Source organism: Dendrobates tinctorius, unplaced genomic scaffold (assembly GCF_039654945.1).
Source record: "Dendrobates tinctorius isolate UK_male_01 unplaced genomic scaffold, ASM3965494v1 ptg000120l, whole genome shotgun sequence".
Lineage (NCBI taxonomy): Eukaryota > Metazoa > Chordata > Amphibia > Anura > Dendrobatidae > Dendrobates > Dendrobates tinctorius.
In genome coordinates this window covers 36157531-36183704 of record NW_027361788.1, presented here as the reverse complement: position 1 = coordinate 36183704, position 26174 = coordinate 36157531, and the positions used below count along the sequence as shown (strand labels likewise).

The window sequence follows — 26174 nt, the reverse complement described above, 5'->3', positions numbered from 1 at the left end:
TACAGTTGAATTCTGAATGTAGCTTTGGACATAGAACAAAACCACATGCAACTGTAGATCAGTGCTAGTAATATATGACACTTTGGCTGGTTTCAGACATCCATAATTATCATAGGTTCCAGGTTTGGTTTGGTAGAATTGTGCCTCGTACCTCCTGCCTTAGACCAACACAGTAAGCATCTGCTTCCTTTTTTAGGAGATTACGACCCTGGCAGACACTGCACTCTCAAGACTGAAGAATGCATATAACTAAATGTGACTTCTGCAACCAGATTTGTTGCTTTATTCATTTTTTATTTTATTTATTTTTTTTAAATAGAGATGTAAAAAAATACAGCTGATGTGTCCAAAGCTGGGAACATCACAGATGTCATCAATGAAGGGGGGGTCGCGGCTTTATGTACAACCCTCGCTTCTAGATTCTCTATAGGATGGTACAGCTGAAGAAAAATAACCAATGACATTACATTAACGCTGTGCCTAGGGGGTAGATCATCACAAGAGTGTAGCAAAAAGATGTACGACCCTGGTCCATGACCACCGATTCAGAACCCTGCAAGTATCTTCTTGCAGCATTCCTGGGATCTTTTCTGATTAGGCCTGGCACATCATTATGCTGGGGCTGCCGCAGCTAGGAAGGGATTTGTGAGGCTCTGGACTGGCAGCCACGGTGTACCAGCCATTTGACCAGGGTCGTGCAAATCTTGTTACACAACTTAAGCCATCACTGTATAATCTGAAAGGTCCGACCTTCTAGATCCCCATGACAAAGGAATGCACCGCTGATTTAGTCCTGTGGCCCCTTAGCAGTTTTGGGCACCACGGCCGCTCGGCTGTGCAGGGAATTGCAGCCGACTCCACTTTAAATGGAGCGGTGCTGCAGTTCCCCTGCCCAGCATATGGCTGGGCGCTTGCAGCACTACATCAGAGGAGCAGTGGTCATTCTCAAGAATGGTGGGGTCCTAGAGTTAGATCAAGCACCACTTATTAAACCATTCCATATCTTAACCAATCACTTAAGCCAGGAGTATCCTGTTATTGTATCCCTGACAAAAATAGCTTTTCCTCTTTTCCTTTGCAGCTCTCCAGCTGTTGTGAAACTACAACTCCCACCATTCATTGACCTGTCATTTCATAACAGTTGTGGAGTGCAGAAGATTTTAGACCCTGTCTTAGAACCCCCTGACCTTTCAGAATATCCCTTTAAAAGAAGAAATTTGCTATTGGCCGTTTAGATATGCGTTTAACACCATTTTGCAGACATAATATCACATATACATTACGTCACATGGTAGTTCTGCATGGATGGTTGCGGTATCTTTCTGGCACGCGTATATGCTACAGTATAAACGAGCCCCTAGTATAAAACCATCCATTATAGTCAGCTGAAGGTCAGAGTTTTCTATCAGTAAATATTCCTATAAACAGTCTATTAGAAACAATATCTCAATAAAAATAGGTAAAATTATTTTTAATTGTTTGATACATCACAAAAGTTGCCATGTTCTTTGTCAAATGCAGAGCGCCCTGCAAATAAAGTCAGTGGTACTCATTAACAGTAGCATATTCTACAACTGAAAGTCCATTTCATCCATCTGCATAAAGAGGTCTTAGATGATATGTTCCCTTTAAAAATAAAGAATACCTTTACCATTTTGTGTGTGAAGATGCTTTTTTCACCCGTCATTTAGGTTTATAAACAGTTTTTAATAAAGTGAACCTAAATTTTCAGTCCATAATTTTTTTAGTCTTTCTTGCTCCTCCATGGATCAGACAGTGAGGTGTAAAGAACCGATGTACAGATTTAGATAGGGGAAGGAACAAGGCACGGCTTATCCATCAGTCCTCACAATACTATACTGTCCAGTGCCGATCAGGAGGCGGTTCATGGTGGCGGTGGCAGCTTCTGTTTTCGTGGTTCTGTTTTAGTTTGGCTGTATTTTGCTTTGATGGCGTTTTCCCAGTTCTTCTTCTCCATGGTGTACAACCTCATGGCAGCCTGTGCATCCTGGATCTATGATAGTGAAGAGCACAGAAGGGTTAAACAATCTTACGTATTCCAGGTCCTCCTCTGGGAAGGTTGCCAGATCATCACAGAGAGCAGATAAAACATTAGATATCCGGAGGTGGGGAAAGCTACATAAAAAGGCAACAAAACCTGGAGAGGAGAAAATAGAATAAGTTTTTAAATATTGTCCCGGAACAGACAACTATGTTCCATAGTCCACACACAAAATAATCACCTGATCCCACCAACATTGGATTTAGCAAACTTTTAGGGTGGCCTTATAACTGGGACAAAGCGAGAACAGATAAAATGGGGCACAACATGGAGACCAGTGCAGCAGAACTGATAATAATAAATTTTATTTTTAGAGCGCCGACATATTCCGCAGCACTTTACATTTCAGAGGGGATTTGTACAGACAATAGACATTACAGCATAACAATAATCACATACAGTAGATTATAACAAATACCAAGAGGAATGAGGGCCCTGCTCGCAAGCTTACAATCTATGAGGAAAGAGGTAGACACGAAAGGTGGGTGGTAACAGTTGCCCTGATTGTATGAACCAGCCATAAAGTGTGTGACAGTACAGACACAGAGGGCTAATGGATGCATAAAGCATGTGGGAACATGATGCAGGAAATCTGGTTATGGTAAAACTTTTGGCTGTGCCACACAGGGATAGATTAGGTTAATGTGTTGAGGCGATAGGCCAGTCTGAATAAATGCGTTTTCAGGGCACGCTTAAAATTGTGGGGATTGGGGACTAATCGTATTGACCTGGGAAGTGCATTCCAAAGAATTGGCGCGGCACGTGTAAAGTCTTGTAGACGGGAGTGGGAGGTTCTGATTATCGAGGATGCTAACCTCAGGTCATCAGCAGAACTGAGGGCGCGGGTAGGGTGGTATACTGAAACAAGGGAGGAGATGTAGGGTGGTGGTGAGCCATGGAGGGCTTTGTGGGTGAGGGTAATAAGTTTATACTGGATTCTGGAGTGGATGGGTAGCCAGTGTAATGACTGGCACAAGGTAGAGGCATCGGTGTACCGATTGGTGACGAATATGATCCTGGCTGCAGCATTCAAGACAGATTGGAGAGGGGAGAGTTTGGTAAGAGGGAGACCGATTAGAAGAGAGTTACAATAGTCCAGACGAGAATGAATAAGAGAAACAGTAAGAGTTTTTGCAGAGTCAAAAGTAAGAAAAGGTCGAATTCTAGAAATGTTTTTGAGGTGCAGATGACAATAGCGAGCCAGTGATCGAATGTGGGGGGCAAAGGAAAGCTCAGAATCAAGTATGACCCCAAGACAGCGGGCCTGTTGCTGGGGAGTAATAGTGGAGCCACACACAGAAATGGCAATGTCGGGTATAGGTACATTAGTAGAGGGAGGAAACACCAGGAGTTCAGTCTTTGACAGGTTCAGTTTCAGATATAGTGAGGACATGATATTAGACACAGCGTTTAGACAATCGCCGGTGTTTTCTAGAAAGGCTGGCGTGATGTCAGGAGAAGAAGCGTATAATTGGGTGTCATCAGCATAGAGATGGTACTGGAAACCAAATCTACTGATTGTTTGACCAATAGGGGCAGTGTACAAGGAGAAGAGGAGGGGGCCTAGAACCGATCCTTGGGGGACCCCAACAGTAAGGGGAAGGTGAGAGGAGGAGGAACCGGCAAAAGATACAGTAAAGGAGCGGTCGGAGAGATAGGAGGAGAACCAGGAGAGAACGGTATCCTTGAGGACAATGGAACGGAGCATAGTGAGGAGGAGCTGATGATCCACCGTGTCGAATGCTGCAGAGAGATCCAAGAGAACTAGCATGGAGTAATGACCATTTGATTTAGCTGTTAGCAGATCATTAGAGACTTTAGTGAGGGCAGTTTCAGTGGAGTGTAAAGAGCGGAAACCGGATTGGAGAGGGTCTAGAACAGAGTTTTCTGAGAGATAGCGGATAAGACGGGAGTGGACCAGGCGTTCCAGGAGTTTAGAGATGAAGGGAAGATTAGCGACAGGTCTATAGTTAGCGGCACAGTTTTGGTCGAGGGATGGTTTTTTAAGTAGTGGATGTATGATGGCATGCTTAAATGAGGAGGGAAAAATACCTGAAGAGAGAGAGAGGTTAAATATTTTAGTTAGGTGAGGGGTGACAGCAGGGGAAAGGGACTGGAGGAGATGTGACAAAAATGGGTCACTGGTGCAAGTGGTTGGGCGAGAAGATGCAAGGAGCCTGCTTACTACTTCTTCTGTGACTGGTTCAAAATCAGAGAGTGAGCTAGATGCAGTGGGGGAGGAAGGACAGTGCATGGTATATGGTGATTGGGAGATAACTTCCTGTCGAATCTGGTCAATCAATTTTTTCTTTGAAGTAATTGGCCAGATCGTCAGCTCGGAGCTCCGTGGTTGGGGCCTGTACTCTTGGATTGAGTAGAGAATGAAAAGTGTCAGAGACGTTTCGGGTTATTGGACAGTGAGGTGATGAGGGTGTTGAAATAGGTTTGTTTGGAGAGGTGAAGGGCAGTGTTGTATGTTCTAAGCATAAACTTAAAATGGATGAAATCTTCGTGTAGATTGGATTTTCTCCACAGACGTTCGGCGCACCTGGAGCATCGCTGCAGGAAACGTGTTTGCACCGTGTGCCAGGGTTGTCGCCGTCTGCGTTGTGGTGTTCTATTTATAGGGGGTGCAAATTCATCCAGGGCACTTTGAAGTGTTTTATTGTAATGCTTCAATGCAGAATCAGGACATGAGAGGGAGGAGATAGGGGCCAATGAAGACTGCAAGTTCTTCATAAGTTTCTGGGTGTTAATGGCCTGTATGTTTCTATAAGTCTGGACAGTGGGGGTGACCTGAGCAGCCTGGCAGTTCTTGATAGAGAATGAAAGAAGATTGTGGTCAAAGAGCGGGAGAGGGGAGTTTGCAAAATCATCCACTGCACAAAGCCAAGATGATAGCACTGATAGCATTACATGGTGACAGTGTCCTCCAGAGCAGGATCTCTAAACCAGGGAAAACGGATGTCGAACTAGTTACTTACTGAGCAATGTTCTCCACTCTGTACTTTAACATTTAGGATTTTCTCACACAGCAGCTTCAAGGATGGACGCGAGGACTGGAAGGAGACGACATGGGACAGAAGGGTGAGTACATTAAAAAAATAAACTTATACATTCAGATTTTTTAAATGAATGCGCTAAAAATTACAGTACAGCGGTGCGGCTTTTTTTTTACAGCAATTCATCATAGGTAGTCATGAAATCCATGCTACAGTCCCATTGCACCATTATTTTTCTGCTTAAAGGGATATTCCCATCTCAGTTTGTTATGGCATATTACCAATAAATGTAGGTCATAACCCTGTTTTTAGGATGAGGCCCAACCACAATTTAGTGAATACACAGATTTGACAGAAGTTGAGAGGCTCCCAAGTGACGAGACATGAGACCACTTCAGCTTTACAATCACCTTTATTCTAACACTGGGTGTGGGGTCTTGGCACTGGTTATCTCTATGGATATAGGACTGCACCCCAAGTGCAGTTTTAGACCCACGTGACACTTATGTGTGACTTTCTGACTTGCTCGGACTTCCATATGATGGCAGCTTACCTTCACTTTTTGTTTGAACGGTTTGTACTTCTGAGTGTCTCTTGTGGCTTTTTTAGGATGATCCAGAAAGAAAATCTGAAAAAGTAAAACAAAACTTTAAACCGCAAATCCATACACTACGGCTGCAAAGTAAGAAAATCAGCCCAGCACTGAAAATAAATAATGATGAATGACACCAATTATACTTAAGGGGGTTCTCTGCTTCACACAGTCTTTACATGGTAAAAGAAAGCAGATTACAAAGACCCCGCCTCCTGCTTGGATCTCCCGCAATCTGTGAGGAAACCAGGCAATAAGTGTTTAATTTCCCTGCAGCGCCACCACAGGAGAAATGAAAAACTGCGAAGTGCCCATTCACATCAATAGACTGCCAGTGCACTGCTGGTTCAGGTTGGATCCGGAGCGAGAGTAGTCCTTTGTAACCGCTCTCACTCTGACTGATAGATGAGGATCTACCAAAGCGGAGACCACTCTTACCATCACGTCTCTCCGCTCTGGTGAAAACAGGTAATCCCCCTCCTCATTATGACATGAATATATGCCAACTGGGCACAGGGACAAGAGTTGTATTCCAGAGAAAGCCCTCAAGATGTGCCAATCATTACTGACCTTTAGATCATTATGTACAGCATGACCAACCAGGATACGTCCCTTAAGGATCTCGGATACTTCTTTTTGTACAACCTTGAAATCTTCCCCTATAAAAACACAGATAGATATATAGATATTTATCAGGATATGTCAAAAAAAAAAAAAAAGACGACATGGCCCCTGGTGTCCTTACCATTCTTTACATCCTTCGGCCTGATTCCGCTCACTGCCGTCCTGTAGTCTGTGACGCGTTCTGTGGGTTTAACAAACTTATCGTAGATGCATTTCCCAAACTGGTTGACAATGGATACCCGCGCCAGGATGCTTTCTTCACCATCTGTGCCCACTCCCACCATCTCACAGTCCATGGCGACAGTTCTTGTGAGTCTGAAACAGAAAAGGAGAGAACAATGTCACATATGAGAGTAGTAATGAGAGCTGTCGGTATGGACCGCCCCGTCTTACAGGATGGATGGAAATATAGCATACAGTAAGAAATGGTAACCACGTATAGAAACAGCAGGAAATCCACGTCATGCAAAAGTAAGAGCATGGTGCACTAATCGGCACAGGCTCAGTCCAGGTTATATTCAGTGCGTTTCACCTTTTCTATTAAAGGGTGATTAAATTAATGGCATAAGGTGGGATCCCCAACACTTATTTGGAGACCTATGATCCCTTGTCTTGCGACCGCATAAAGAAGTGTAAAAAGAGAGTTGGAGCTCATTCTATTGTAGTCTATGCGAATCATTGAAACAGTCCTGGGATCAGGTTATGACAGCTCTCCTCGCTTCCGTCTTTGCTGCGCAACAGCTAAAAAGTGGACGAAGGACCACAGGTTTCCCAATAGGTGAAGATTGGAAAGATGAGGCTGATACCTATGAGACATATATGCCACATCTGTAGTCAGGATACCTTTACCTCATTATCCCATCCATGTCTTTGGCAAGACACAAGCCTGCTCCACACACACATTACAGTAAGGCCTCACTTTGTATTTTATTTTTTTTTTTACATGTGAGAAAAAATAAAAAGACCAATTTCCATCTGTGTTTGATTGGTGTCTGTTTGTACCAGGGCTGTGGAGTCGGAATAAAATGGACAGAATCCAACTCCTAAAATATCTAATAAATTGGGTCCGGTAGTTCAGTTCAGGATATGACGTAAAGGTTATCATGATAATTTGGGAAAGTTATAAAATGTCTCCTATGAATGTCTGCTCTATTCCTGATCTAAGGATCTAGAGTTTTAGTTGAGATGAATCTGTGCTGCACTTCATGCACATGCTCACTAGTGATCAGGGCTGTGGAGTCGTAGACGAGATGAATCTGTGCTGCCCTTTATGTACATGCTCACTAGTGATCAGTGCTGTGGAGTCATAGACGAGATGAATCTGTGCTGCACTATATGTACATGCTCAGTAGTGACCAGTGCTGTGGGGTTGTAGATGAGATGAATCTGTGCTGCCCTTTATGTACATGCTCAGTAGTGACCAATGCTGTGGAAATGTAGATGAGATGAATCTGTGCTGCCCTTTATGTACATGCTCAGTAGTGACCAGTGCTGTGGGGTTGTAGATGAGATGAATCTGTGCTGCCCTTTATGTACATGTCAGTAGTGACCAGTGCTGTGGAGATGTAGATGAATCTGTGCTGCCCTTTATGTACATGTCAGTAGTGACCAGTGCTGTGGAGATGTAGATGAGATGAATCTGTGCTGCCCTTTATGTACATGCTCACTAGTGATCAGTGCTGTGGAGTCGTAGACGAGATGAATCTGTGCTGCACTTTATGTACATGCTCAGTAGTGACCAGTGCTGTGGGGTTGTAGATGAGATGAATCTGTGCTGCCCTTTATGTACATGCTCAGTAGTGACCAGTGCTGTGGGGTTGTAGATGAGATGAATCTGTGCTGCCCTTTATGTACATGCTCAGTAGTGACCAGTGCTGTGGGGTCATAGATGAGATGAATCTGTGCTGCCCTTAATGTACATGTCAGTAGTAACCAGTGCTGTGGGGATGTAGATGAGATGAATCTGTGCTGCCCTTTATGTACTGTACATGGTCAGTAGTGACCAGTGCTGTGAGGTCACAGATGAGATTAATCTGTGCTGCCCTTTATGTACATGGTCAGTAGTGACCAGTGCTGTGGGGTCACAGATGAGATGAATCTGTGCTGCCCTTTATGTACATGCTCAGTAGTGACCAGTGCTGTGAGGTCATAGAGGAGATGAATCTGTGCTGCCCTTTATGTACATGCTCAGTAGTGACCAGTGCTGTGGGGTCGTAGATGAGATGAATCTGTGCTGCCCTTTATGTACATGCTCAGTAGTGACCAGTGCTGTGGGGTCATAGATGAGATGAATCTGTGCTGCCCTTTATGTACATGCTCAGTAGTGACCAGTGCTGTGGAGTTGTAGATGAGATGAATCTGTGCTGCCCTTTATGTACATGTCAGTAGTGACCAGTGCTGTGAGGTCGTAGATGAGATGAATCTGTGCTGCCCTTTATGTACATGCTCAGTAGTGACCAGTGCTGTGGGGATGTAGATGAGATGAATCTGTGCTGCCCTTTATGTACATGGTCAGTAGTGACCAGTGCTGTGAGGTCACAGATGAGATGAATCTGTGCTGCCCTTTATGTACATGGTCAGTAGTGACCAGTGCTGTGAGGTCACAGATGAGATGAATCTGTGCTGCCCTTTATGTACATGCTCAGTAGTGACCAGTGCTGTGGGGTTGTAGATGAGATGAATCTGTGCTGCCCTTTATGTACATGTCAGTAGTGACCAGTGCTGTGGGGATGTAGATGAGATGAATCTGTGCTGCCCTTTATGTACATGCTCAGTAGTGACCAGTGCTGTGGGGTTGTAGATGAGATGAATCTGTGCTGCCCTTTATGTACATGTCAGTAGTGACCAGTGCTGTGAGGTCGTAGATGAGATGAATCTGTGCTGCCCTTTATGTACATGCTCAGTAGTGACCAGTGCTGTGGGGTCATAGATGAGATGAATCTGTGCTGCCCTTTATGTACATGCTCAGTAGTGACCAGTGCTGTGGGGTCGTAGATGAGATGAATCTGTGCTGCCCTTTATGTACATGCCTAGTAGTGACCAGTGCTGTGAGGTCATAGATGAGATGAATCTGTGCTGCACTTTATGTACATGCTCAGTAGTGACCAGTGCTGTGGGGATGTAGATGAGATGAATCTGTGCTGCCCTTTATGTACATGCTCAGTAGTGACCAGTGCTGTGGGGTCATAGATGAGATGAATCTGTGCTGCCCTTTATGTACATGTCAGTAGTGACCAGTGCTGTGGGGATGTAGATGAGATGAATCTGTGCTGCCCTTTATGTACATGCTCAGTAGTGACCAGTGCTGTGGAGTTGTAGATGAGATGAATCTGTGCTGCCCTTTATGTACATGCTTAGTAGTGACCAGTGATGTGAGGTCATAGAGGAGATTAATCTGTGCTGCCCTTTATGTACATGCTCAGTAGTGACCAGTGCTGTGGGGTCGTACATGAGATGAATCTGTGCTGCCCTTTATGTACATGTCAGTAGTGACCAGTGCTGTGAGGTCATAGATGAGATTAATCTGTGCTGCCCTTTATGTACATGCTCAGTAGTGACAAGTGCTGTGGGGTTGTAGATGAGATGAATCTGTGCTGCCCTTTATGTACATGTCAGTAGTGATCAGTGCTGTGGGGATGTAGACGAGATGAATCTGTGCTGCCCTTTATGTACATGCTCAGTAGTGACCAGTGCTGTGGGGTCGTAGATGAGATGAATCTGTGCTGCACTTTATGTACATGCTCAGTAGTGACCAGTGCTGTTGAGATGTAGATGAGATGAATCTGTGCTGCCCTTTATGTACATGCTCAGTAGTGACCAGTGCTGTGGAGATGTAGATGAGATGAATCTGTGCTGCCCTTTATGTACATGCTCAGTAGTGACCAGTGCTGTGGAGATGTAGATGAGATGAATCTGTGCTGCCCTTTATGTACATGCTCAGTAGTGATCAGTGCTGTGGGGTCGTAGATGAGATGAATCTGTGCTGCCCTTTATGTACATGCTCAGTAGTGACCAGTGCTGTGGGGTCGTAGATGAGATGAATCTGTGCTGCCCTTTATGTACATGCTCAGTAGTGACCAGTGCTGTGGGGATGTAGATGAGATGAATCTGTGCTGCCCTTTATGTACATGGTCAGTAGTGACCAGTGCTGTGAGGTCACAGATGAGATGAATCTGTGCTGCCCTTTATGTACATGCTCAGTAGTGACCAGTGCTGTGGGGTTGTAGATGAGATGAATCTGTGCTGCCCTTTATGTACATGTCAGTAGTGACCAGTGCTGTGAGGTCGTAGATGAGATGAATCTGTGCTTCCCTTTATGTACATGCTCAGTAGTGACCAGTGCTGTGGGGTCATAGATGAGATGAATCTGTGCTGCCCTTTATGTACATGCTCAGTAGTGACCAGTGCTGTGGGGTCATAGATGAGATGAATCTGTGCTGCCCTTTATGTACATGCTCAGTAGTGACCAGTGCTGTGGGGTCATAGATGAGATGAATCTGTGCTGCACTTTATGTACATGCTCAGTAGTGACCAGTGCTGTGGGGTCGTAGATGAGATGAATCTGTGCTGCCCTTTATGTACATGCTCAGTAGTGACCAGTGCTGTGGAGTTGTAGATGAGATGAATCTGTGCTGCCCTTTATGTACATGCTCAGTAGTGACCAGTGCTGTGAGGTCATAGATGAGATGAATCTGTGCTGCACTTTATGTACATGCTCAGTAGTGACCAGTGCTGTGGGGATGTAGATGAGATGAATCTGTGCTGCCCTTTATGTACATGCTCAGTAGTGACCAGTGCTGTGGGGTCATAGATGAGATGAATCTGTGCTGCCCTTTATGTACATGCTCAGTAGTGACCAGTGCTGTGGGGTCATAGATGAGATGAATCTGTGCTGCCCTTTATGTACATGTCAGTAGTGACCAGTGCTGTGGGGTCATAGATGAGATGAATCTGTGCTGTACTTTATGTACATGCTCAGTAGTGACCAGTGCTGTGGGGTTGTAGATGAGATGAATCTGTGCTGCCCTTTATGTACATGCTCAGTAGTGACCAGTGCTGTGAGGTCGTAGATGAGATGAATCTGTGCTGCCCTTTATGTACATGCTCAGTAGTGACCAGTGCTGTGGGGTCATAGATGAGATGAATCTGTGCTGCCCTTTATGTACATGCTCAGTAGTGACCAGTGCTGTGGAGATGTAGATGAGATGAATCTGTGCTGCCCTTTATGTACATGCTCAGTAATGACCAGTGCTGTGGAGATGTAGATGAGATGAATCTGTGCTGCCCTTTATGTACATGCTCAGTAGTGACCAGTGCTGTGGAGTCATAGATGAGATGAATCTGTGCTGTACTTTATGTACATGCTCAGTAGTGACCAGTGCTGTGGGGTTGTAGATGAGATGAATCTGTGCTGCCCTTTATGTACATGCTCAGTAGTGACCAGTGCTGTGGGGTCGTAGATGAGATGAATCTGTGCTGCCCTTTATGTACATGCTCAGTAGTGACCAGTGCTGTGGAGATGTAGATGAGATGAATCTGTGCTGCCCTTTATGTACATGCTCAGTAGTGACCAGTGCTGTGGGGTCGTAGATGAGATGAATCTGTGCTGCCCTTTATGTACATGCTCAGTAGTGACCAGTGCTGTGAGGTCATAGAGGAGATGAATCTGTGCTGCACTTTATGTACATGCTCAGTAGTGACCAGTGCTGTTGAGATGTAGATGAGATGAATCTGTGCTGCCCTTTATGTACATGCTCAGTAATGACCAGTGCTGTGGAGATGTAGATGAGATGAATCTGTGCTGCCCTTTATGTACATGCTCAGTAGTGACCAGTGCTGTGGGGTCATAGATGAGATGAATCTGTGCTGCCCTTTATGTACATGCTCAGTAGTGACCAGTGCTGTGGGGTTGCAGATGAGATGAATCTGTGCTGCCCTTTATGTACATGTCAGTAGTGACCAGTGCTGTGAGGTCATAGATGAGATGAATCTGTGTTGCCCTTTATGTACATGCTTAGTAGTGACCAGTGCTGTGGGGTCATAGATGAGATGAATCTGTGCTGCCCTTTATGTACATGCTCAGTAGTGACCAGTGCTGTGAGGTTGTAGATGAGATGAATCTGTGCTGCCCTTTATGTACATGCTCAGTAGTGACCAGTGCTGTGGGGTCATAGATGAGATGAATCTGTGCTGCCCTTTATGTACATGCTCAGTAGTGACCAGTGCTGTGGGGTTGTAGATGAGATGAATCTGTGCTGCCCTTTATGTACATGTCAGTAGTGACCAGTGCTGTGAGGTCGTAGATGAGATGAATCTGTGCTGCCCTTTATGTACATGCTCAGTAGTGACCAGTGCTGTGGGGTCACAGATGAGATGAATCTGTGCTGCCCTTTATGTACATGCTCAGTAGTGACCAGTGCTGTGAGGTCGTAGATGAGATGAATCTGTGCTGCCCTTTATGTACATGCTCAGTAGTGACCAGTGCTGTGGGGTCATAGATGAGATGAATCTGTGCTGCCCTTTATGTACATGTCAGTAGTGACCAGTGCTGTGGGGTCGTAGATGAGATGAATCTGTGCTGCCCTTTATGTACATGCTCAGTAGTGACCAGTGCTGTGGGGTCGTAGATGAGATGAATCTGTGCTGCCCTTTATGTACATGCTCAGTAGTGACCAGTGCTGTGAGGTCATAGATGAGATGAATCTGTGCTGCCCTTTATGTACATGCTCAGTAGTGACCAGTGCTGTGGGGTTGTAGATGAGATGAATCTGTGCTGCGCTTTATGTACATGTCAGTAGTGACCAGTGCTGTGAGGTCATAGATGAGATGAATCTGTGCTGCCCTTTATGTACATGCTCAGTAGTGACCAGTGCTGTGAGGTCATAGATGAGATGAATCTGTGCTGCCCTTTATGTACATGCTCAGTAGTGACCAGTGCTGTGGGGTCGTAGATGAGATGAATCTGTGCTGCCCTTTATGTACATGTCAGTAGTGACCAGTGCTGTGAGGTCATAGATGAGATGAATCTGTGCTGCCCTTTATGTACATGCTCAGTAGTGACCAGTGCTGTGAGGTCATAGATGAGATGAATCTGTGCTGCCCTTTATGTACATGTCAGTAGTGACCAGTGCTGTGGGGTTGTAGATGAGATGAATCTGTGCTGCCCTTTATGTACATGTCAGTAGTGACCAGTGCTGTGGGGTCGTAGATGAGATGAATCTGTGCTGCACTTTATGTACATGTCAGTAGTGACCAGTGCTGTGGGGTTATAGATGAGATGAATCTGTGCTGCCCTTTATGTACATGCTCAGTAGTGACCAGTGCTGTGGAGATGTAGATGAGATGAATCTGTGCTGCCCTTTATGTACATGCTCAGTAGTGACCAGTGCTGTGGGGTCATAGATGAGATGAATCTGTGCTGCCCTTTATGTACATGCTCAGTAGTGACCAGTGCTGTGAGGTCATAGATGAGATGAATCTGTGCTGCCCTTTATGTACATGTCAGTAGTGACCAGTGCTGTGGGGTTGTAGATGAGATGAATCTGTGCTGCCCTTTATGTACATGCTCAGTAGTGACCAGTGCTGTGGGGTTGTAGATGAGATGAATCTGTGCTGCCCTTTATGTACATGCTCAGTAGTGACCAGTGCTGTGGAGTTGTAGATGAGATGAATCTGTGCTGCCCTTTATGTACATGTCAGTAGTGACCAGTGCTGTGAGGTCATAGATGAGATGAATCTGTGTTGCCCTTTATGTACATGCTCAGTAGTGACCAGTGCTGTGGGGTCATAGATGAGATGAATCTGTGCTGCCCTTTATGTACATGCTCAGTAGTGACCAGTGCTGTGGGGTTGTAGATGAGATGAATCTGTGCTGCCCTTTATGTACATGTCAGTAGTGACCAGTGCTGTGGAGTCGTAGATGAGATGAATCTGTGCTGCCCTTTATGTACATGCTCAGTAGTGACCAGTGCTGTGAGGTCATAGATGAGATGAATCTGTGCTGCCCTTTATGTACATGCTCAGTAGTGACCAGTGCTGTGGGGTCATAGATGAGATGAATCTGTGCTGCCCTTTATGTACATGCTCAGTAGTGACCAGTGCTGTGGGGTTGTAGATGAGATGAATCTGTGCTGCCCTTTATGTACATGTCAGTAGTGACCAGTGCTGTGGAGTCGTAGATGAGATGAATCTGTGCTGCCCTTTATGTACATGCTCAGTAGTGACCAGTGCTGTGAGGTCATAGATGAGATGAATCTGTGCTGCCCTTTATGTACATGCTCAGTAGTGACCAGTGCTGTGGGGTCATAGATGAGATGAATCTGTGCTGCCCTTTATGTACATGCTCAGTAGTGACCAGTGCTGTGGGGTTGTAGATGAGATGAATCTGTGCTGCACTTCATGCACATGCTCAGTAGTGATCAGTGCTGTGGGGTCGGAGTCAGGGAAATTGAGGAGTTGGAGGTTTGGCTTACCGACTCCACCGATCTGGTTACCACCAGTGATTTTCTCACACACCCATAAAAATCTTGCAAAGCATCTGCTATCCATTACAATGTTAAAAATCAGTCAAATAGCACATGGATGGTATCTGTGTGAGGCCGTCATTTTCATAAACCGACCGTGACATGTGAATAGTCCCATAGACTATAATGGATAAATGTTCTGTCTGAAGAACACGTACTTGAATCACTGCCGTCTCCATGAGGCCTAAGGTGGGCCGTCTAGACTGACCACTTATGTGCATGATGGACTCCCGAAAGATAATGTTGGGGAGAGAAGTATCAGCCTGCTGCATTAACACCTAATCTTTTCCTCTCAGGAAAGATGAGCTGCCGCCAGAGGCGACTGGAACTTTCTGCACGTTTCACCTAACATAGCATGCCCGTGTATGGATAGGTGATCATTGGGGCTGTCAGCCGGCAGCTGTGTGGGGTGTAATGCACAGTAAACGTGTGTAATTGTGGGTTCACTTACCCCTCAAACGCCCTGTCCTTCACTAGAACCTTGTCCACAGCATCTGATGTTTTCTCTGGCAATCCTTGCATCTGCCGTGCCATGTTACCCGCTTCTGGACCTAGCGCAGCCTCAATATCATCCGGATCCACGTCATCAAACCAGAGGTCTATTCTGAAAAGAAATATAAACAATAAATAATGTAGATAATGTCCACTAATGGTTAAATGTCTCAATTCAGTCATTAAATCTGAATCTGAGAAAGCTGGGTGACTACCAACAGCTAAATCAAATGGTCATTACTCCATGCTAATTCTCTTGGATCTCTCTGCAGCATTCGACACTGTGGATCATCAGCGCCTCCTCACTATGCTCCGCGCCATTGGCCTCAAGGACACCATTTTCTCCTGGTTCTCCTCCTATCGCTCTGACCGCTCCTTTACTGTATCTTTTGCCGGCTCCTCCTCCTCTCATCTTCCCCTTACTGTTGGGGTCCCCCAAGGATCGGTTCTAGGCCCCCTCCTCTTCTCCTTGTACACTGCCCCTATTGGTCAAACAATCAGTAGATTTGGTTTCCAGTACCATCTCTATGCCGATGACACCCAATTATACGCTTCTTCTCCTGACATCACGCCAGCCTTTCTAGAAAACACCGGCAATTGTCTAAACGCTGTGTCTAACATCATGTCCTCACTATATCTGAAACTGAACATGTCAAAAAACGAACTCCTTGTGTTTCCTCCCGCTACTAATGTACATATAACCGACATTGCCATTTTCGTGTGTTGTTCCACTATTACTCCCCTGCAACATGCCCGCTGACTTGGGGTCATACTTGACTCCGAGCTTTCATGCACCCCCCATATCCTATCACTGGCTCGCTCTTGTTATCTGCACCTCAAAAACATTTCTAGAATTTGACCTTTTCTTACTTTTGACTCTGCAAAAACTCTTACTGTTTCTCTTATTCATTCTCGTCTCGACTATTGTAACTCCCTTCTAATCGGTCTCCCTCTTACCAAACTCTCCCCCCTCCAATCTGTCTTGAATGCTGCAGCCAGGATCATATTCCTCACCAATCGGTACACCGATGCCTCTACCTTGTGCCAGTCATTACACTGGCTACCCATCCACTCCAGAATTCAGTATAAACTTATTACCCTCACCCACAAAGCCCTCCATGGCTCAGCACCACCCTACATCTCCTCCCTTGTTTCAGTATACCATCCTACCCGCGCCCTCCATTCTGCTGATGACCTGAGGATAGCATCCTCGATAATCAGAACCTCCCACTCCCGTCTTCAAGACTATACACGTGCTGCGCCAATTCTCTGGAATACACTTCCCAGGTCAATATGATTAGTCCCCAATCCCTACAATTTTAAGCGTGCCCTGAAAACTCATTTATTCAGACTGGCCTATCGCCTCAACACATTAACCTAATCTATCCCTGTGTGGCACAGTCAAAAGTTTTACCATAACCAGGTTCCCCGCATCATGTTCCCACATGCTTTATGCATCCATTAGCCTTCTGTATCTGTACTGTTACACACTTAACATTATGGCTGGTCCATACAATCAGGGCAACTGTTACCACCCACCTTTCGTGTCTACCTCTTTCCTCATAGACTGTAAGCTTGCGAGCAGGGCCCTCTTTCCTCTTGGTATCTGTTATGATCTATGTGATTATTGTTATGCTGTAATGTCTATTGTCTGTACAAGTCCCCTCTGAAATGTAAAGTGCTGCGGAATATGTCGGCGCTATAGAAATAAAATTTATTATTATTACCAATAAGGCATCCCATGTGCTTTCGTTGAGCTTAGTTATTGGTAGGGGCTGGTTGGCTTTAACACTACACAGGGAGTGGTAAAGGTGGCCATATTGGCTGTCACCCAGATTCTCCAGGATCGGATACTGAATCAAATACTTAATATGTGATACATACGGGTGCATCTCACAAAATTAAAATATCATCAAAAAGTTAATTTATTTCAGTTCTTCAATACAAAAAGTGAAGCTCATATATTATATAGAGTCATTGCATACAGAGCAATCTATTTCAAGTGTTTATTTCTGCTAATATTGATTATTATGGCTTACAGCCAATGAAAACCCAAAAGTCATTATCTCAGTAAATACTTTATAACACCAGCTTGAAAAATGATTTTAAAATCCAAAATGTTTACCTACTGAAATGTATGTTCAGTAACTGCACTCAGTACTTGGTCGGGGCTCCTTTTGCATCAATTACTGCATCAATGTGGCATGGCAAGGAGGGGGATCAGCCTGTGGCACTGCTGAGGTTTTATGGAGGCCCAGGTTGTTTTGATAGCAGCCTTCATCCTCATCTGCATTCTTGGGTCTGGTGTCTCTCATCTTCCTCTTGACAATACACCATAGATTCTCTATGGGGTTAAGGTCAGGCGAGTTTGCTGGCCAATCAAGCACAGTGATACTGTTGTTTGTAAACCAGGTATTGGTACTTTTGGCAGTGTGGACAGGTGCCAGGTCCTCCTGGAGAATGAAATTTCCATCTCCAAATGCTTGTCAGCAGAGGAAAGCATGAAGTGCTTTAAAATTTCCTGGTAGACGGCTGTGCTGACTTTGGTCTTGATAACACTCACTTGACTTACACCAGCAGATGACATGGCTCCCCAAACCATCACTGATTGTGGATACTTCACACTAGACCTCAAGCAGCTTGGATTGCGTGCTTCTTCACTGTTCCTACAAACTCTGGGACCGTGATGGGGTATTGTCAAGGAGAAGATAAGAGACACCAGATCTAATAATGCAGACCAGCTGAAGGCTGCTATTCAAAGCAACCTGGGCTTCCATAACACCTCAGCATTGCCACAGGCAGATTGCCTCCATGCCTTGATGCAGAAATTGATACAAAAAGAGCCCCGACCAAGTATTGAGTGCAATTACTGAACATACAATTCAGTAGGCCAACATTTTGGATTTTAAAATCATTTTTTCAAGCTGGTGTTATAAAGTATTCTAATTTCCTGAGATAATGACTTTTGTGTTTTCATTGGCTGTAAGCCATAATCATCAATATTAACAGAAATAAACACGTGAAATATATCACTCTGTAATGACTCTATATAATATATGAGTTTCACTTTTTGTATTGAAGAACTGAAATAAATAAATTTTTTGATGATATTCTAGTTTTGTGAGATGCACCTGTACCCCCCCATATAATATACACAAGGCTTACTTTGGCGGCTCTGCTGTGTTTTCCTCACTGTGCTTTCTTTTATGCTGGCGTTTATCACGTTCCTCGGGTAATTTTCTCTTCTTTGTGGACTCTTTCCTCTTGTGGTTGGTAGCCGGCTCCTTTATTGATGTATTTTTAGGAGACATCAGGGTCTCTTTCAGATGGCCGTTGATTTTAGGGGGAACAGTATCAGCTGTGGGCTCCAGTTTTTCCTTCCCATTCGCTTTTGTTTCCTTTTTCAAGCCCTTGTCCTGTTTTTTGGGGGGTTTAGTCAATGTGGGTGCAGGGCTACTGCTCTCTGGTTTCAGCAACTAAAAGCACAACATTCACATGATTACATCTCGACATTATAACCTCCTATACAGGAAAGGTTAGTATACAATATATAGCGAGATTCTCTGCATATACACTTACAGTCTGTAACATTTTCCAGTTAGAAGAAAACTCCTGCGGGGTCCTGGGAGGTAGCACGGGCGTCACTTTCTTAATCTTCTCTTCCTTTGCTGCGATCTTGGGATGATTTTTCCAGAATTCCTTCTTTTTCTTCCTTTTTTTGGTCTGGTTAAGGTTTTTCGTCTCCTTCACGGTTGGAGGGGCTTTTATGTCTTTCGCTACTGCAGCCTTTGCCATTACTGCTCTGTCATTAATGAGTCTGTAAAGACAAAGTGCATACTTTATAAACCATTAAAGGGTTAGTCGCCAAATCTTAACTTGTTCTTACAATAATGTTTATAATAATTCATTTGTGCCAATATATTCAGTTTTTTAAATCTGCCCTGGTATGCACACACGGCCCATCCAAAGACGAACCTTTGGGCTCTATTTAATCTGCAGTTGCCGCTGGGTCCTTCATTTTGCAGTTCCAGTGCTCCTTCTCAGTACAGTACCAGTTGGCTTCCAGTAAAGATCTGCTCTGCCTCCAGTGCTGACATGGTCCTGTACAGTAGTGTGTCAGCCTAATTTTATCTTCTTCCATTTAAAAATTGTACATCAACAAAGCTGCCTGTGTACTTTTCCATCATTCATTTGTTGGCTGGTTTCCACCACAACTCAACAGTTCTGCACTCCACTCACAGCTGACACAGGAAGCAATGAGCTGTCTGATATCCATAGATCAAAGAAGTGAAACTACAAATACCGCCCAGTTGATGCACATGGCAAAGGATTATCTTCTGCCATATAACATCATCAGTGGGGCATTTGCAATTTTGCATCAGTGGTCTGTCAACAGCAGACATTAAACACAGCCCAGCCCTGCAGGTATCAGCCCTGCTGTGCACGCAGAGTTGCGTGCATAACTGTTGAATTGTGCTGGAAACTAGCTAACAGATCAGATTTAGATGTTATGTTGATGTGGCTGGAAGAAGATAAAATGGGTCGGGCAGAGTGACTAGTGTTAAGGTGCACAGATGAATAGTGATGATGTGCCAAATATCTGTGGTGGAAGCAGATGAACACAGTGTAGCAGAGCTGATCTGGAAGCCTAGGTTGTTTTTAACATTCATCAGTCAGCCGGCTTGTCAGGAGCACACAGGAGGGCTCTGCAGCATTAAGACTGCGTTCACACGTCGCGGTTTTTTCGAGTTTTCGCAGCAGTTTTTAACGTGCGATTTTGCCACGAAAACACAAAAAAAAACCCAGCATCCCATGCAATCCTATGGGATTCGGCAATGCTGCGGATTTTCCCGCCGCGGAATTGCATCGCGGAAAAATCCGCAGCATGCTCATTAGTTTGCGGAATCGCGGCAATTCCGCCCACATAGGAATGCATTGTTGTGCTTACTTTCCGCATGTGGCTGTGCCCATCATGCGAAAAGTAAGCAGAACATTTGCGGTTGGTACCCACGGTCTGGAGGAGAGGAGACTGTCCTGTGGGCTGTGGGTACCATATCCCTGTAAAAAATAGAATAATAAAAAAAAAGGTGTTATATTCACCTTCCGACGTCCCGCGCAGCGTCCCCAGGCTTCAGCGATACACGCGGCAGCTCCCGTTCCCAGTAATGCATTGCGATAATGACCTTTGCTGACGTCGCTGTCTCGTGATGCTGTAGCGGTCTCGCAAGACCACGACGTCATCAAAGGTCATTGCCGCAATGCATCACTGGGAACGGGAGCTGCTAGAGCATCGCGGAGGCCTGGGAACACTGCTTAGGACGTCGGAAGGTGAATATAACACCATTTTTAATTTTTTTTAGTATTTTTAACATTAGATCTTTTTACTACTGATGCTGCATAGGCGGCCTCAATAGTAAAAAGTTGGTCACACTCGTCAAACACTATGTTTGACGAGTGTGACCAACCTGTCAATCAGTTCTCCAAGCGATGCTCTAGATCGCTTGGAAAACGCTAGCATTCTGCAAGCTAATTACACTTGCAAATTGCTAGTTTTTCCACGGGAAAATCTCGGGAGAATTTAAAATACGATTTTCCCGCGGAATGGAATTCCGGAATTCTCGCGGTAACTTCTGCAGGACTCCGCTACGTGTGAACTTAGCCTAAGGAGAAGCAGGTGCTGCTGGGATAAGCCCCCAATCCGACCTGAAAGATAAGAAAAATAAGTTTTATTAAACTCACTCAGGCGGCGGTCCGATGGGTGTTCCAGGTCTGGGGCCTCCCATCTCCTTGCGATGCCGCCATCCTGTTGCTTCATGGCTCCCCGGCATCTCGCTCCTGCGCAGGCGTACTTATCTGCCCTGTTGATGGCAGAGCAAAGTCCTGCAGTGATCAGGATTTCTCTGACCTTTCCTGGCTCCTTCGCACTGCAGTACAGGAGCGAGATGCCAGGGAGCCATGAAGCAACAGGAGAGCGGCATCGCAAGAAGATGGAAGGCGCCGGACCTGCGACACCCATCGGACCGCACCGGACCGTCCCCCCGGGTGAGTATAATAAAAGTTATTTTCCGTCTCTTGCAGGTCGGAACGGGGGCTTATATACAGCACTGTAGACTGCTGTAGATAAGCCCTGAAAGGCAGTGGCCGCATCTTATAGCCGCCAAAACAGGTGACAGGTTCCCTTTAAAGGAAACTTACACAGCACCACTCTTGTCCAAGGGTTGTGTATAGAGTTGGTGTGGTCCATCTGCCGCGAGAACCGTGTCTTATCTGACGATATAGGCAGCTCTTCTCTTGATTAACTGGCCTGCAGCAGTGTCACACATGCATTACGGTAGGCCGAATAGTCAAAGGAAGAGCTGCAGATGCCTGGAGGAAGGAGGCGGCTCTCAGGGCTCCCATCTGGCAGCCAGGTTGTGGACAATTCGTACCAACTCTGGTTGTGCCACTTCCACATGAGGTGTAATACCTGGCACGGCCGGAAGGACAAGGGTGGCGCTGTACACGAAGCAGAAAGAGAAGTGAATTGGTGTATATACATAGGGGGGACTCCACCTCCAATGCTGAGGAACATTTTGAACGACTCAATCATGGCCAAGACCGAAAAGAAGAAAACAAATATGCGCACCCCTCCCCCATATATAATGTGACCCCCACCAAAAATGAAAGGCAACACAGTGTGATATGATGCATCAGGTGTCAGCAGCTGCAGGGACTGTACTCACACGTGACACGGCTCAGCTCCTCCACAACTTCATGCCTCCCAAGTGAACACGAAGCATGGTTGTTACTCCGGAAACCGGCGGGCACATAATCCGCTCCGACCTGAAACAACGACCACATCGCTAGTTCCTGGCCAGAAAAGCACACGCATGCGCTGTCTGGCTGTTTTTTTTTTTTCTTCATTTTTTGACATGCGCGCTCGTTTGCTTGCATACGCCCGCCACCTGCTGGCCATTTTGAAGATGACAGGGCAGTGCTGAAGAGAATGTGCCCGGAGCCATACGTTGTCCACACAGAAGAAAATACTGCAGCCACAATGCCGTATTGTGCTTCCATTATGTCAGAGAGTGGCCAAAGAGGGTCGTAAGGGGCACAGAACGTGTCATATTGTACCGACGTGCCCAAAGAATGTCATGTAGTGCCAAAAAGAGCCCAGAGAGCCATATTGTGCCCCCATGGAGGAAATCCTGCCATCATGGTGCCATTTTGTGCCTACATCGTGTCAGTCAGACCTCATAGTGTCAGACTGTGCACCTAAAGTGCTATATTGTGACCGGATAGTGCCATACCTGGTCCATACAGTGCCCATGCAGGTACCTCAGAGTTTGTTCACACGTGACAGATTGCTTGCAGAGTTTCATATTAGGCCGGGGTCACACTGGCGAGGAATACGGGCGAGTGAGAGGCGCTAAAAGCACGCATTACACATGGACCAATGATTCTCTATGGGGTCCCTCGCACCAGCCGTATATTTCTCCTCCGTATCCTACGCTCCGTGCCAATCGCAGCATGCTGCGATTGTCAGCGTACTACGGCCGTAATACGCCAATGCAAGTCTATGGGTGCGCAAAAAATACGGATTACACACGGACCACACATGTGACAAATCAGCAGACCAAGCGTGTGCTCATAGCCTTAGGCCACGTACACAGGTTCAGTATTTGGTCAGTATTTTACCTCAGTATCTGTAATCCAAAAACCAGGAGAGGAACAATCAGGAAATGAGTAATAGAAACACGTCACCACTTCTGTATTATCACCCACTCCTGGTTTTGGCTTACAGATACTGATGTAAAATACTGACCAAATACTGAGTGTGTGAACATGGCCCAACTGAAAATGCATTACATGCTCTTATTTTTTTGCGCAAACTATTCGGCAACGAGTGCCCCTTTGGTCCATGCAGTTTCCCGGCGCTCCAATCTGCATTCTCAGGTCTAATATAGGTTAATATTTATTCTAGTGGAGTTTGTGTGTAAAAATCAAAGTTGCCACAATAGTTCTGCAGAGGTGTAAAGTCCATTGGACGCGTCGTATGTGGCGATACGCTCGGAGACATCCACTCAGCTCCGATGTTCTATGAAACAATCCATGGTATGTGGAAGGAGAGAAGACACCCGAGTACTTAGCGATCTGCTCAGCGTCATGTGGAGATGCCCCATTAGGCACTGCAGTAAGACATTAAGGTTAGTTGTGATTTTTCCAGGCGTCTGAAAATGTATTAATATTGTTATTATTATTATTAATTTGCTTCCTAAATGCAAAGTTATTCATGATTTTGCTTCTGCAGAGCGTCTATAAGCCCTTTCCATGGATGAGCGATGTGCACACAAAATATACAAATCTAGCAGATCTTCTTCTTCTGGGGTTCTCTGCTCTCATTGCTAGATTTATCAGCAATGAGGAGGGTTGTACACTGTTTTCCACAGTGTGGACAGAGAGGAAAGTATCTACTGTCTCTGGGAGGGCAGAAAAATGAAACAAGCTGTAGATAAGCTCAGGATCAGCCTGTATTACTGGGAGAGATACTCCCCCAACAAAAACAAATCTGTCAGTAAGAGTATGTTGCACAATGGATATGAAGATTGCCAGCTGAAATGTTATTAACTAAAAGCAAACACTAATGTGTAAAAAATACATATTTTTCTATGTCAAAGGTGTTCATAGCCTTTAACTTCTTTTGACTTTAGTGTAATGTCTCCAGAAGTATGTGAACCCCACTGTGAAGTATGTGAACCCTACAGTCATTTACCGTTCATTCAAAACCTACAAGAAACAAAATGAGCAAAAACCCTGCTGTAACTAAATAAGTAAAAAGCAAAATGCACCTAAATAACACCTGGGTTCCTAGTAATACTGTTTTGATCAAAAATAGCATAAAAGCCATCCCACTGTCGACAACTGTTTCTTGTAGGTTTTGTATGCTTTACGGCCAATGTGAACATGCGTTTATGTGCTGAATGTATACCAACTTAAACCAAGCTCAAATTTTGTTTTTTCCATCTACAGTGCATTGTAGGGTTGTGATCCAAGTAGCTTGTTGAGTAGTAATCATCAGTTATAGGGTGTGATCATTATGACCCGATCACCTCTCATATCCTTCCTTTCCATACCCCACATGGTCACTTCCGTCCTATAATGTGGTACTTTGAAAAGGAGTCATAGGCTGGTTCACATCGCTCATGGGAAATGGATGGGACCCACCTAAGCTGGAGCCCCTTCTTTGTGAACCCCATGGAAGCTCCTCTATAGTGTATGTAGCCTTGACCTTGCCAATAAACTAAGGCTGGGACCTTTGAGTCCTAACTATCCTTGGTTTGTATCCTGGACTTCTCAACCTCTAGCCAACCCAAGGGACTCCCATTAGAAAATGCACATTTCATTTTCTTGAATCTTATGGACCAGAGTTACAGGTCAACATGAAATTCCAAAAGTAGTCATCTTTTGTTGCTTACGTTTTGTAAAAATGTTTTGGCCAGGATGTATTCTTGTCCCTCCATTGTGTCTTCACTCTCCTGTATCCATATTATAATGAGCACATGTGCAGTCAGCCCCAGACAGACCCCAAAATCCTCATTTGCGCCTCTGCAGCCCCACAGATGTCACATTTGGCAATGAAACACCATCCATCCCATCCCAAATAAATTAATGTAAAGAGCACAATAAAACCCAGACCTCACATCCAGCCAGACACAGGGGGTCGCTTCCCAGCTGGATCACATCTCCAAAGTTATGGTCTAGATGGCTGTGGTCCAGTCCTCGGAGCCGTCTACCTGGGAGGAAGACAGCCGATGGCGAGAGCCAACATCTGCATTGTTAATGTCAAGCCATGAACTCATCGTCTCGGCTCCTCACACCTGCAGGACACCGGCGCCAAATATTGCAAAAATGACATTTATCCGAGAAGTTTTATTTACTCCCGGGAAGGAAGATCTGGTGAAGAAGTATTCAGCTGATTTATAGAGTCGTAAAGCAGACCACCATTAGTAACATCTCGGTGCACTCTCCCAACACACAAGGGCCGACTGACCCATCATAGGTAGTGCCCAAGTATCTGCAGGAAGCCCACCCAATCTTGATGCCATCTATGTGCTGTCTGTATGGGCCCCGTCACACACAGTGAGATCGCTGATTTTGTGACGCATCAGCGATCTCTCCAGCGATATCGCGGTGTGTGACGGGGATCAGCGACCGGCCCCCCGCCGGGTATCGCTGATCGTGCAGGATCGTCCTGGGCCATTTTTTTATCGTTGGTCGTGTGGCAGCGAGAGACCAGCGATCAGCGACGCTGGTTTCCAACGTAAACATGGGGTAACTAAGAGCCGCGCGGCTCTTGGATACCCGCTGTTTACCCTGGATACCAGCGCACGCAGGTCTAGCAATGAGTCTGTTGAGGAGTTTTGCGTTTTTGAGTGTTTCTAATCAGTTTCTGCTCCAAAAACTTAGGCTATGTGCACACGGTGCGGATTCTGCTGCAGATCCGCAGCGGTTTTGGCCCTGCGGGTCCACAGCAGATTTGGCTGCGTTGTACAGTACCATTGTTTTCAATGGTAAACTGAAAACCGCTGTGCACATGCTGCGGTTTTGCTGCTGGTTACAATCCGCAGCATGTCAATTCTTTGTGCGGATTCCGCTGGGGTTTCACACTTCATCCATTATGAGGTGTGAAACCGCAGGGCTAAACCGCAGGCAAATCTGCAGGTAAACCGCAGGACTTTTGTCCTGCGGATTTTTCAACAAAATCCGCACAACCTAAAAACTACATGTGCACTTACCCTTGAAGCAACTCTCTTGTGCTGCTCACTTGTGTATCTGGAGGAGAGCGGCACTAATCATACACCTGCCAATCATGCGCTCCCTGGCAGACTTCTGCTCCTCTC

The 26174-nt window shown here is 45.4% G+C and overlaps 3 protein-coding genes across 4 annotated transcripts in view; 2 read left to right on the top strand and 1 right to left on the bottom strand.

Moving 5' to 3' along the window:
• Positions 1–1656, top strand: part of STKLD1 (serine/threonine kinase like domain containing 1) — a 20285-nt gene extending 18629 nt beyond the window's left edge. Inside the window, exon 19 of the mRNA XM_073541388.1 lies at positions 197–1656. Within this exon, the coding sequence (XP_073397489.1) occupies positions 197–253 (57 nt within the window). The 3' untranslated portion in view covers positions 254–1656. The remainder of the gene's footprint in view (positions 1–196) is intronic.
• REXO4 (REX4 homolog, 3'-5' exonuclease) lies at positions 1457–26174 on the bottom strand. 2 transcript variants are annotated; one of them, XM_073541161.1, is made up of 9 exons: positions 26070–26174; positions 18874–19111; positions 18460–18770; positions 15254–15406; positions 6402–6595; positions 6227–6315; positions 5618–5692; positions 5047–5121; positions 1457–2014 (listed from the first exon to the last, which is right to left on the bottom strand). In XM_073541161.1, exons 2-9 carry the CDS (start codon positions 19087–19089, stop codon positions 1886–1888), a joined length of 1242 nt encoding a protein of 413 aa, XP_073397262.1. In that variant the 5' UTR covers positions 19090–19111; positions 26070–26174; the 3' UTR covers positions 1457–1885. The 2 variants fall into 2 exon arrangements, with proteins under 2 accessions (XP_073397262.1, XP_073397260.1); XM_073541159.1 differs by lacking the exon at positions 26070–26174 and adding an exon at positions 22017–22174.
• The window catches only part of SARDH (sarcosine dehydrogenase), an 82256-nt gene continuing 79421 nt past the window's right edge, over positions 23340–26174 (top strand). Inside the window, exon 1 of the mRNA XM_073541158.1 lies at positions 23340–23480. The gene's annotated coding sequence lies outside the window, so the exon portion shown is untranslated. The remainder of the gene's footprint in view (positions 23481–26174) is intronic.

What these genes read in the sequence shown, in the direction of transcription:
- REXO4 (XM_073541161.1), bottom strand. Translation starts at nt 19,089, where the DNA reads ATGGCAAAGGCTGCAGTAGCGAAAGACATAAAAGCCCCTCCAACCGTG. An exon ending in CTGTACATAATGATCTAAAG is followed by an intron (nt 5,693 to 6,226) that starts GTCAGTAATGAT and finishes TTACTTTTTCAG; the next exon opens with ATTTTCTTTCTGGATCATCC. An exon ending in AGAGTGGAGAACATTGCTCA is followed by an intron (nt 2,015 to 5,046) that starts GTAAGTAACTAG and finishes TCACTATCATAG; the next exon opens with ATCCAGGATGCACAGGCTGC.